At 31.3% G+C, this 13,099-nt stretch overlaps 1 protein-coding gene across 1 annotated transcript; it reads right to left on the bottom strand.

Moving 5' to 3' along the window:
• Positions 1-236: 236 nt before the first annotated feature.
• On the bottom strand, positions 237-608 carry LOC114313263 (uncharacterized). Its single transcript, XM_028259638.2, has one exon. It carries the CDS (start codon positions 606-608, stop codon positions 237-239), a length of 372 nt encoding a protein of 123 aa, XP_028115439.2.
• Between the last annotated feature and the right edge of the window lie 12,491 nt (positions 609-13,099).

The raw sequence follows: 13,099 nt of genomic DNA, 5'->3' as shown, positions 1-13,099 counted from the left end.
ACTATGTGAAATATAGGCATGATTTATTCACATTTCACCTACCTTTTTCATTTTCCTTTCCAAATCCCTCCTCAAATCTCCAAACCAAACACAGCATAAGTGCACATAATCTAATCATCCAATCAAATACAATTTGTGAATCTCACTCCATCTAAAAACGATTCTATCCGATTCTATGATCAGATTATATGTAAGTTGTAGAACTGTATTGCAAAACTCATTTACTCTCTTTTTCGTCATTCAAATATCTGTTGCTTCTCCATGAAACAAAGCCCACTACAAATTCTATAAAACCCACTCTTGAGCTTGTTTTGTTTCTCTTTCCTTCCTCTTGTGATCATCATCTTTCTCTTCCACATTTTTCCTTCTGCATATTTGGTCAACATACCCACTTCACGGAAATTCATCATCTTCATGGTGGTGATGGTGGTGATGGTGCCGCTGTCCAGTCTTGACTGGACATCATACCGAATTGATCCACCGGGAGACGGCAGCGCCATCATATGCCGATCAATGAGGTGAGAAAGTGAAGCCAATTCATAGGAATCATACAAGGGACTCCCACAGTCCCATATGACGAGAGCACCTTCTTCCTTCTCTTCTTTCATATGATCATATGTATTTTTCTAGATGGACATTTACCAAATGGCCTTATTATATAGAAGTTGTGCAAGCCTATTTCAATTTTGTATTTGTTGTGAAGTTGACATGTTTCTTATTAAATTTTGCCACTCATAGATACAGAATATAAATTATAGTAAGTTTAAGTGCATAGATGATTTTCACAAAATGAGAAACAGATGTGAGATAAAGGATAAATTCAACACAACTGTATAAGTTGATTGTCGGATGTGCATTTGCTAAGCATGTAACAACTTATATATATATATATATATGAACGCTTGGAGTGATATAATTGGGCTCCTCTTCAATTTGTTGCAGGTAGCTAGGGTTGTTACCTTACCTTTTTTTCTTCTCATAGAATAAGATGAGAAAGGACCTTCACATCTTATAAATATAATACAAAATGTGTATTGTTAATACATCGCCAAAAAATAGTAGTGTACGATTAAAAGTAGGGCAAAGTTGATTTTATCTATTTATTAGTATTATTTCTGGGGCAGGCAGTGGCATTTGGTGTTTTGATGTTGTAGCATTGAGTTAAAGTTTATTATTATATGAATATAAAATTTTCCTATGACTTGTTCTTTTGTCAAAAAATAAAAATAATCGTAATGACCATTTAAACTTGTATAGACAATTCTTTAATGTTGTGTTTGGTTGGGAGATTTGAGGAGAGATTTGGAAAGAGAAAGGAAAAAGGTGTGTGAAATTAAATGAAATATAGACATGTTTTATTCACATTTCACCTACCTTTTCCATTTTTCTTTCCAAATCCCTCTTCAAATCCCCCAACCAAATACAGCATAAGAGTTTTTTTTTTTTTTTTAATAGTTTGAAGGTTCGTGTTAGGTTGCAGTCACAATCTCTGCTTATTTTCTTTAAATGGGATGTGAACTAAATAGTCCCCGCAATATGATTTTAATTAAAAAATGGATTGACCTTAATGTGAAATGAGAAAGCTTTCGTGTTGTGGGCATTTGATATAGTTGAAAGAAGCCCAATTTATTTTGGTATACAGTTGTCGCAAGCCCAAAACTCTGCCAATTTCATCCATTGTTTGTTGGCTACTTTGAAGCCCAGCCGATCATTTGAAGCATCTATGTTGTTTTATGGGCAAAGGAAAGGATGATGAAGGATCATTTTTAGTCCCAAATCACCCGAAACAACCCTTCGCTTGGATATCCTGTAATTTGTGTTCAAACCTTGTGTCACGATTAGGATCATTTCAAGTCTCAATTCACCGGGAACAACCCTTCACTTAGATCTCTTGTAATTTGTGTTTAAACCCCATGTCATGATTGGGATCATTCAAGTCCCAAAACAACCCTTCACTTAATTTGTGTTCAAACCTCATGTCACTATCAGGATCATTAAGTCTAAATTCATATAGCAATATTAGGCTATGTTTATTTGAGCGGATTGGATTAGGTTGAATTAGCATTCTCTGTTGAAAATGGTTATAAAATTCTAGATAAAATCAGAATTTTTTCTTAAGTTTGGTTTATTTTTTAGGTGGGCCCCGTGCGTCGATTTTCATGGGTCAAAATGGTAACGCGTTCTATGCTGCGTTGTGATTCGCGTGGTATATTTGGTTGCTCAAAACCATTACCGAGTGAATGGGAAATTGAAGCCAAAGTGTGTTATGGAAATGGAGTTTTGGTGGAAATTCCTTAAGGTTGTAAAATGGCTTGTCCCACATTGATTTGGTAGGAAATTTTGAATGGGTTTATAAGGCTTGGGTTTGGTACTTGGGGTGTGCCCCAAGGGGTACCCAAGTGTTTTAGTGGGAGAGATTATGGGCAAAATAAGCTAGACCCATTGGACCCAAAAATCACCACACATGCGCGCAGCGCCGCCGTCCGGCCAGGCCAAGCCTGGGTTGGGCTTGTTCGGCCCAATATTAATCTTTTTGGGCCAAAAATATTTGAATTTAATTTTATTTTGTTAAAATAAAATCCAGAATTCAAATTAAACCGGAATAAACTGATTTGATTTTACGGTACATCCAAACAGGGCCTTTCCCGAAATAAACTAGTTTGGTTTTTAACGTACATCCATACAGGGCCCTTCCTATTTTTATTATCTGTTTGAATTGTAATCCAACATATTCAAATCTGTTTGAATTCAAAACCAACAGGTTTCATACCTATTCAATTCAAAACCTACAGCCACCATTACATCTATAAATAGGACAGCCCTCATTTGGATTTTGTAACTCTAATTTTCGTCCTTCATAATTCTGCAAACATCCTCTTCATTTTGCTGCATTATTTTCTTGTCAGAGAGAGTATAAACACTTAGTGTATTCGTTAGGCAAACAATTTGTAGTGCTGCTATTGTTTGTAGTAGATCATTTTATCCTGAGAGATAGACGTCCAAATTCTGAAAGCACCGTGGAGAGGACGAATCTGTCTTAAGGACACAGTGTTAAGCACTGGACTTGATCTAATAATTATTTAAAGAAATTAATCAAGTAAGTTGTTTAATTTATTATTCTGTTTTATTTATTTAAATCAGATTTTAATTTTGTTTTTGTAACAAAATAAAATTGGTTTTTATTTATTTATTTTATTTCAAGTTTGATTTTTGTAATCAAACAAATTCTCTCATTTTCTTTATTTCTTAATATTCTAGTTGTTGTTTTGTACACAATAGAATTTAATCATTTTAAATACAGTGAAGATTGTCCAACAATCTTAAGACAGACTATTTTTGGTATCTTCATTGTATTTAATTTTCTGTGTTTTCAAAATAATATTTTGGTTGGAAAAACAAATAGTCATTTATGCTATTTGACAGATAGTAGTAATATACTGTCTCTTTTCTTTGACAACTAGTAGCAATATACTGGTGTCATTAACAATTGCAGAATATTATTTGGTGTTACAGAAAATTATCTTGGAATTTTATTTTTCTAGTTTTAGTAACAGGGAAAATAAAATTATTTTGTTGTTATCATTTATTTTTTGGTTTTAGTAACTAGAATTTATTTGCTGGTTATAGTAACTAAAAAATTATTTTGTCTTTTTTCTGATTTTTGTAATCAGATATTATTTCGGTATTTTATTTTTTTAGTTTTAGTAACAAGAAAAATAAAATTATTTTATTTTCTAGTTTTAGTAACAAGAAAAATAAAATTATTTTGTGTTATAATTTATTTTCTGGTTTTAGTAACTAGAAAATTAATTTGTGGTATTTTATTTTCTAGTTTTAGTAACATAGAAAATAAAATTATTTTGTATTATAATTTATTTTCTGATTTTAGTAACTAGAAAATTAATTTGTGGTATTTTATTTTCTAGTTTTAGTGACATAGAAAATAAAATTATTTTGTATTATAATTTATTTTCTGATTTTAGTAATTAGAAAATTAATTTTGTTAATCAATCATGTAACTTTGTGTATCGGTCACAATCTGTAAATTTTGTACGTGACTTACGATTTCGTTCGTAAGATCACTTAATTTTGAATCCTTTGTGAAAATGTGTTAATTCTTTTGACTTTATCATAGTTCATTATGAGTATACATGGTAGAATTTGTTTCTAGAATAAAATATTAGTTTTACAAACTAATTTCATTTTTATTACGAAGAAACCTTTATGGCAAGATTATTTTCTTTATTGGTTTTCTGAATCATTCTTTATTTTCTGTGTGTGGATCCGTAGTCGTGAATAATTTCTGCATATGCGTTGGAAAATATATATATTCACAAGAACATTTGAATGGATATTTAATTAGTTTATTTATGTACAAATCAAACTTATTAAATGAAGGTATGTTTTGTCATTTTTGAGTTTAAAATTCAAAACGCATTGAATTTTATTTATGAGTTGAGAATCTTTTTATTTCATGGTGCAAATTTTGGGATCATGCATGATTAATTTATTTTGTTAATTCATTATTTTTAGTTGATGCGTTTGATATGCATGTATGATGTCAACTCAAGTTATTTCTTAACAAAAATTTCATGTGATTTGGAATGTTAAATTGATATGTTGATTAATTTGAGTTTTTTCAATCAATTTTGAATGGGTGTTTAAACACCAGAGAAATTTAAACATGAAGATGTATGCAGTTATATCGTTTCATTTAATTGGAAAGTAAATTTAAGAAATCTTTTATGTTGATTTTTAGTTTATTTTGAATTATGTGACATGAGATGTCATTAATAATTATTTTACTTGCGTAGTAGAATTTGTTAAATCATGAACCATTTTATTAATATGGGGGTATATCTCTTGCATTAGTTGAGATAATTTAATTTTCTTCTGTCACCAATATTTTTATGACAGTGACATTTATTCGTAAATGAGTTGCAAGAATGTATACAATCAAATTGGGTTTTTTGAATTGTTTGATTCTTAAGCAAAATTTTTATGAGGATATGATTTTGTCAAAACTTTAATTCTGATTTGTGTAGTCATAATTATTTTGGATTTTTCATTTGAAATTTATGAATCATGATTTGAAATTTCTGAATCCAGCACATCATAGACAACAAATGATGAATGTCATATTACTAAGTTCAGGCTTACCACAGAACTCGTGGGGGGAAACAATATTGTCTGTTAATTATGTTCTTAACAGAATACCCCACAAGAAAACAAACAGCACTCCTTATGAATTGTGGAAAGGTCGACCGCCTTCCTACAAATACTTAAAAGTGTGGGGGTGTTTGGCAAAAGTTGAAGTTCTTGTTCCTAAAAAACTAAGATTGGACCAAAAACAGTAGATTGCGTGTTTATTGGTTATGCTCAGAATAGTAGTGCATATCGATTTCTGACTTATAAATCAGAAATACCTGATATAAATATGAACACTATTATAGAGTTAAGGAATCTTGTGTTTTTTGAATATGTCTTTCCTTACAAGAAATGACAGGAATTAAGTTCACAGAAAATAACTTATAATTGTACACAAAGTCAAGAGACTAATGACAATCAAACACAAGAGACTAGTAATAGTCTCAACCAACAGTATTTAACTGATGATGAACCAAGACGAAGTAGAGAGCGAAAACATCAAAATCCTTTGGTCCAGATTTTCTGACATACCTGTTAGAAAATGAACCTCAAAGCTTTAAGGCAGCAATGACAGATCCTGAAGCACCTTTGTGGAAAGAGGCTGCTAATAATGAAATTGAATCTATTATGCAAAATCATACTTGGGAATTGGTGGATCTTCCACCAGATTCTAAACCTCTTGGATATAAATAGATATTCAAGAGAAAAATGAAAGTAGATGGTTCAATTGACAAGTATAAAGCAAGACTTGTAGTTAAAGGTTACAGACAAAAGGAAGGTCTGGACTATTTTGACACATATTCCCCTGTGACAAGAATAACATTCATTCGCATGCTTATTTCTATAGCAGCGTTGTTTAATTTAGAAATACATCAAATGGATCTTAAGACAGCTTTCTTAAACGGTGATCTAAATGAAGAGATCTATATAGAGCAACCCGAAGGGTTTGTAGTATCAGGGCAAGAAAAGAAAGTTTGTCGACTGGTAAAATCCCTTTATGGATTAAAACAAGCACATAAGCAATGACATGAAAAATTTGATCATGCAATGCTTACTAATGGGTTTAAGATAAACGAATGTGACAAAAAAACACTGATCAAGGATATGTCATAGTTTGTCTTTATGTGGATAACATGCTTATCATTAGAAGCAGTCAAAACATGATCAAATCAACTAAGCAGATGCTTAAAAGATTTGATATGAAAGATATGGGGGTTGCAGATGTTATATTAGGAATAAAAATTACTAAAACATCTGACGGATATGCATTATCTCAATCTCAGTATATTGAGAAAATTTTTGATAAATTTATCAAGGATGATTTGAATTTAGCTAGAACACCTGTAGACATCAATATTTATTTATCAAAAAATAAAGGTGATGCAGTGTCTCAGTTAAAATACTCCCAAATCATTGGAAGCCTAATGTACCTAATGAATTGTACTCATCCTAATATAGCTTATGCTATCAGTAAATTGAGTAGGTACACTAGTAACCCCGGAGAAGACCAATGGAAAGCGATCATTCGGGTTCTTGGATATCTATGATTCACCCATGATCATGGTTTGAATTTTACTCGATATCCAGCAATACTTGAAGGTTATTATGATGCCAATTGGATATCGGATACTAAAGATTCAAAATCCACTAGTGGATATGTCTTTACTCTAGGAGGCGCTGCTGTTTTTTGGAAATCCACGAAACAAACATGCATCGCACGATCCACAACGGAATCCGAGTTCATTGCTTTGGACAAAGTAGGAGAAGAAGCAGAATGGCTTCGTCACTTCTTAGAAGACATTCCAATGTGGCCAAAACTTGTGCTAGCTATTTGCATTCATTGTAATAGTCAATCTGCAATAGGCAGGGCACAGAATCATATGTATAACGGTAAGTCACGACATATTCGTCGTCAACATAATACCGTAAGGCAATTGTTGTCAAACGGAATAATCTCAATAGATTATATAAAATCTAAAGAGAATATTGCAGATCCGTTAACAAAAGGTTTGACAAAAGAGCTAGTGTATAGTTCAATGAAGGAGATGGGATTAAAGCCTATTACATAAGAGTCGTCATAATGGTAACCCTACTTATATGACTGGAGATCCCAAGAACTAAGTTCAAAGGGACAACTAAGTTCAAAGGGACAACTAAGTTATGTATGGCTCGCCAGAAATCACCAAGGGATTAAAAATTCCCTAGCCATTCCTATGGTGAGAGTGATATCTGCAACATATGTTGTATGCAGGGGTATAAGGATAAGCTTTGCTTTTAATGATTACTTATATCTTGATTGAGACATAAATCAAGACGAGTATAAGGAGATACTCACAATAAGAATCACCTATATGAGTGTTGAACTGGGGTCGGTTCTATGAAAATGAAGAGGCTAAATTCTCTAGAAACACTTATGAAAACCAGGCGCGTTCAAGTCCAAAATGAACACAACAGTGAGAACCACGATGTGTTAGAAGATATTTTGTGTGAAATCTATTCTCTTGGCTTACACAAACGGCTGAACAATTCAAGGCATCGCGTCCATTGGTTAGCTAGTAAGTCCGATAGGTTATCACTAGGGAAGGTTCAAGGCCGAAAACTACCTATCCTGATGCAAGATATTTTCGACTTATACTCTTTCGATAAATCTACATATTGTTGCATTTCCGTTGTCATCAAATTCCATTCATGTAGGGGATTGTTGGAAATGGTTATAAAATTCTGGGTAAAACCAGAATTTTTTCCTAAGTTTGGTCTATTTTTTAGGTGGGCCCCGTGCGTCAATTTTCACGGGTCAAAATGGTAACGCGTTTTATGCCGCGTTGTGATTCACGTGATATATTTGGTTGCTCAAAACCATTACCGAGTGAATGAGAAATTGAAGCCAAAGTGTGCTCCATGGAAATGGAGTTTTGGTGGAAATTCCTTAAGGTTGTAAAATGGCTTGTCCCATATTGATTTGGTGGGAAGTTTTGAATGGGTTTATAAGGCTTAGGTTCGGTACTTGGGGTGTGCCCCAAGGGGTACCCAAATGTTTTAGAGGGAGAGGTTATGAGCAAAATGGGCTAGACCCATTGGACCCAAAAATGACCACACGCGCGCGCACACCGCCGCCGCCGTCGGTCCGGGCGGGCTGGGCCTGGGCTTGGGCGTAGGTGCGTAGTGTGTAGTTGGGTTGGGCTTGTTCGGCCCAATATTAATCTTTTTGGCCCAAAAACATTTGAATATAATTTTATTTTGTTAAAATAAAATCCAGAATTCAAATTAAACCGAAATAAATTGATTTGGTTTTACTGTACATCCAAATAGGGCCCTTCCCGAAATAAATTAATTTGGTTTTTAACGTATATCCAAACAGGGCCCTTCTCATTTTTGTTATCTGTTTGAATTGTAATCTAACATATTCAAATCTGTTTGAATTCAAAACCAACAGGTTTCATACCTATTCAATTCAAAACCTACAGCCACCATTACATCTATAAATAGGACAACCCTCATTTGGATTTTGTAATTCAAATTTTCGTCCTTCATAATTCTGCAAACATCCTCTTCATTTTGCTGCATTATTTTCTTGTCAGAGAGAGTATAAACACTTAGTGTATTCGTTAGGCAAACAATTTGTAGTGCTGCTATTGTTTGTAGTAGATCATTTTATCCTCGGAGAAAGACGTCCAAATTCTGAAAGCACCGTGGAGAGGACGAATCTGTCTTAAGGACACAGTGTCAAACACTGGACTTGATCTGATAATTATTTAAAAAAATTAATCAAGTAAGTTGTTTAATTTATTATTCTGTTTTATTTATTTAAATCAGATTTTAATTTTGTTTTTGTAACAAAATAAAATCTGTTTTTATTTATTTTTTTATTTCAAGTTTGATTTTTGTAATCAAACAAATTCTCTCATTTTCTTCATTTCTTAATATTCTAGTTGTTGTTTTGTACACAATAGAATTTAATCATTTTAAATACAGTGAAAATTGTCCAACATTCCCATGATTAATAGTCCTAGATTATGAATCTTTTTGGATTGTGTATCATATCCTATATTTGGATTGAGTTAGGATTATAAGGAGGGACTAATAGTTTAGACTTTGGCTTAATCTTTCAATTAATATCACACCCCCCTCTGTGGGATTGAATAGTCCATCATATTTGGAATACCATATCCGAATAGATTATTAGTCCATACTTCAATTGTTTAACCAAACATCAAATTAATAATTTTATTGGATTATTAGTTAAATCCCAAGTTCATGTCTACCCAAACAAACACGGTCTTAGTAAAACAGAGGAGGCTTTGTTAGATTACAAAAGAATGAACAATTTCACCGATAAGAATAATCCTATTTGTAATCTGGCAAAACTATTCATTTGCAATCTAGCAAAGCCTCCTCTATTTCACTAATAAGAGCAAACCTTCCATGGATTTCTTGTAATTTGTGTTCAAACCCGGTGTCATGAGCAAGATCATTCAAGTTCTAAATCAGCTATAACAACCCTTCACTTGGTTCTCTTGTAATTTGTTTTCACACCTAGGATTCATATTGGCAATTAAAAAGTAGCAGCACCATTCAAAAATCTGTGGATATTTTGGTGTTGCATTTTAATCCACTTGAAGTCCTCAGTTGACCTTGTGCGAGAAAGAAAAAGAAAGTCCTTAAATAAATACACAAAATTTAAGTTTGAACATTTATACCTTATGCAATATTGAGTAAGGAAAGCAACACCACTAAGAAAAAATGAATTTAAATTTTTTTTTTCTTTTTTCTTTCCTTAACAAATTCAAAATTCAAATACAATACAAATGAAATTACAAGTAATGCATCTGTCTTATTCAATCATTCAATTTCTTTTCCATTGAGGCATACTCGCAATTTCAATTCAGATTCGTATTCAGATTATTATTATTTTTAATTTTATTCTATACAACTAGGAATACAAGAGCTTTTAACATTCTTATTCTGAAATTACAATGGAAAAGATAGGATTCCATATTCCTTACTCTCAATACCCTAATGTTAGATATAAGCAGAAATTTCATTTATATTTTTATATTTTTACATTGATTTACAATTCTCCCAAAAATTTTGAACACGACAAAAATTTATCCATTCAATTTTATTCTTATACAAATTTTCAAGCTAAGACAAATGATAGATCCTTTTTTTTTTTTTTCTTTTTTTTTCAATGGGTTTAAGTGGACACAATTTATCTATCATGACTTATGGATAGATTTGAACTATTGACAAGGTTTCATCAACCATTCCTTACTTTAGGAAATCTGTACACGTGTTCGAGACATAGACAAATCAAAGTTGTTTGTGGATCTAATGAAAGCATCAAATACCCACAACTTCTAGCTTCTAGTAAGATGTTGACACTATTTAGATAACTCCGGGAGAGTGAAAGCAGTTTTTGACCGTTTATCAGGTCACCAACAATTTTCAGACCATGTTTACACAAGAAATAATTTGGTGAAAGTATGAAGTTGATAGCTATTTCATTATTTTGTGGTGAATTTAGGATAATAATAATCCTGATATGCGGTACATAAAAGAGATGACAAGAATAATGAAAGCATGCTTGTTCATAACTTCTTGGTATAATATGTTCAAAATATGAAAATAATATTTTTTAAAATCATAATAGGATTGCGTATACTTTATTATTTTGAAACTTTACTTTAATAGGAATCTTATGCAACAATGGATTGAATTATTCTTTTTTATATAAGAGAGAAAAAGAGAAAAGGGGAAGAAAGGAGAATAATTTTTTAAGGTAATTGTTCGAATTTGAACTAAACCTTATACATTCAGTTACTTTATTTTTTAATTTTATATTTTTTGTGATAAAAAGAAGAGAGTAAAGAGAACCAATGATTGATTTGATTGTTGAGGCATTAAATTCATTTCTTTTACTAAGTTTGATGTCTAAATTCATATCTTATTATTGCAAATGTAGTTGCTCCTTTCTTCTTTCCTTCATTCTCTTCACACACACACACACACACACACACACACACACACACACAAAGGGTTGAAAAATTCAATTGCAACTGATTTTTGGTATGGGTGTTTGGACTTTGAAGTAATGGGCAGGGCATTTTTTTATTGAATAATGTTTGGGATTCCTTTTTGGGGGTCACCCCCTCACCCCCTTTGCTACGTGGTGGGTGGTGATTGGAGGAGCAGAAAAAAAAGAAAAAAAAAAGAAAATGTAACCAATGAGAGAGAGAGGGGGTCAAAGGGGGTGGGAGGAAAAGGGGGAATGAATCATTATTGTTTTTTATTAGCAATCAAATGAGACCTAGAAACAAAAAAAAGTTCATAACTCCCTTTTTTTGTATACTTTTTAGGCCCATTTGATTCTAAATTAAGCAACTCCATTGAAACCCAACCAAAATTAAGCCTAACCTAACAACTATCTAGTTATAGCAAGTTCTAATGATTGGTTTAAGTTTGATTTTAAAAGAATATCTCAACCTAAATTAAGGTATGATCATCAATTCATCCAAAGAGATGATGAATTTTAGCCCTGGTTTGGCTATCATTTTGGGACTAAAAAAATACAAAATGACAAAATAAGTTTAATAAACTAATAAGACAAAATATCACATCTAACCCATAATCATTATATTTTTTCTTTTATCAAAGTTAAAAAAGTCAAAAAATCCAAACCAAATGAAACTAAAAAAGTCAGGCTAAAAAGTTTCAATACAAAAATATTGACTATATTAACCAATGTCAAACGAAACTTTAATTCTGAGTAGTTAGAGAAATATAATTTTATTATTCATATTCTTAACATTTCCATTTTATATGTAGTTAGAGAATAATAATTTTATTATTTAAATTCCTAACACATTTGTGTTACCTTAATGAAATTATAATAAAATACTTTTAGACCACATTATTGTTATTATATTTTGTATAAATTAACATTTTTATTAATAACTCTTAGGGTGTGTTTGTTTGGACGGACTGGATAAGGGGGGATTGTAATCCATCGGACTGTTAGTCTCGGGATACATTGTCCCGGGACTATTTGGTTGGATTGGATTTGTATCCTATGTTTGTTTAGTCATGGGATTAGATGTCTGGATTGGACTATTTTTAATAAATCCAATGTTTGGTTAGACGGACTGGATAAGGATAAATGTTCAAAAGACTATTTTACCCTTATGATCTATAATTTATAATTTAACAACACTAAAAAATTTAATTTATAAGGCCACAATTTTTAATTTATTATTTTCAATTAAATTAAATTTATATTTTATATTTTATATTTTTATTTAATATATAATTTTAAATAACGACAATAAAAAAATAATTTTATTTAATATATAAATTAAATTTTCAACAACACTAAAAAAATTTAATTTATAAGGCCATAATTTATAATTTATTATTTATTATTTTTAAATAAATTTAATTTATAATTTATATTTTTTATTTAATATATAATTTTAAATTAACAATACTAAAAAAAAATTATTTAATATGTAAATTTAATTTTTTAACAACACTAAAAAAATTTAATTTATAAGGCCATAATTTATAATTTATTATTTTTAATTAAATTTAATTTATAATTTGTTATCCCAGATAGGCAACCCAAGAGGGGGGGTGAATTGGGTTATTAAAAATTTTACAATATTAAAAATAACACAATATTCAGAATTTTAATAAATAAAAAAAACAGAATAATAATTATCAATATAAAAGTAGAAGAGATAGAGAGAGAAAATCAAACACTGCGATTTATAGTGGTTCGGCACGCCAGGCCTACGTCCACTCCCCAAGGAACCTCCTTGAGAATTTCTTTACTATCAATTGAATAAATACACCACCAAGCTTGTGGATTTGGCACAGGACTTACTCTTATCTATTGAGCCTCACTCAACAATAAATGCCTTACCCTTACAAAATCTCTCACAAAAATAAGGAA

Source organism: Camellia sinensis, chromosome 11 (assembly GCF_055761805.1).
Source record: "Camellia sinensis isolate YWXY chromosome 11, ASM5576180v1, whole genome shotgun sequence".
Lineage (NCBI taxonomy): Eukaryota > Viridiplantae > Streptophyta > Magnoliopsida > Ericales > Theaceae > Camellia > Camellia sinensis.
This window is presented reverse-complemented; position numbering and strand designations above follow the sequence as displayed.

What these genes read in the sequence shown, in the direction of transcription:
- LOC114313263 (XM_028259638.2), bottom strand. Translation starts at nt 608, where the DNA reads ATGAAAGAAGAGAAGGAAGAAGGTGCTCTCGTCATATGGGACTGTGGG.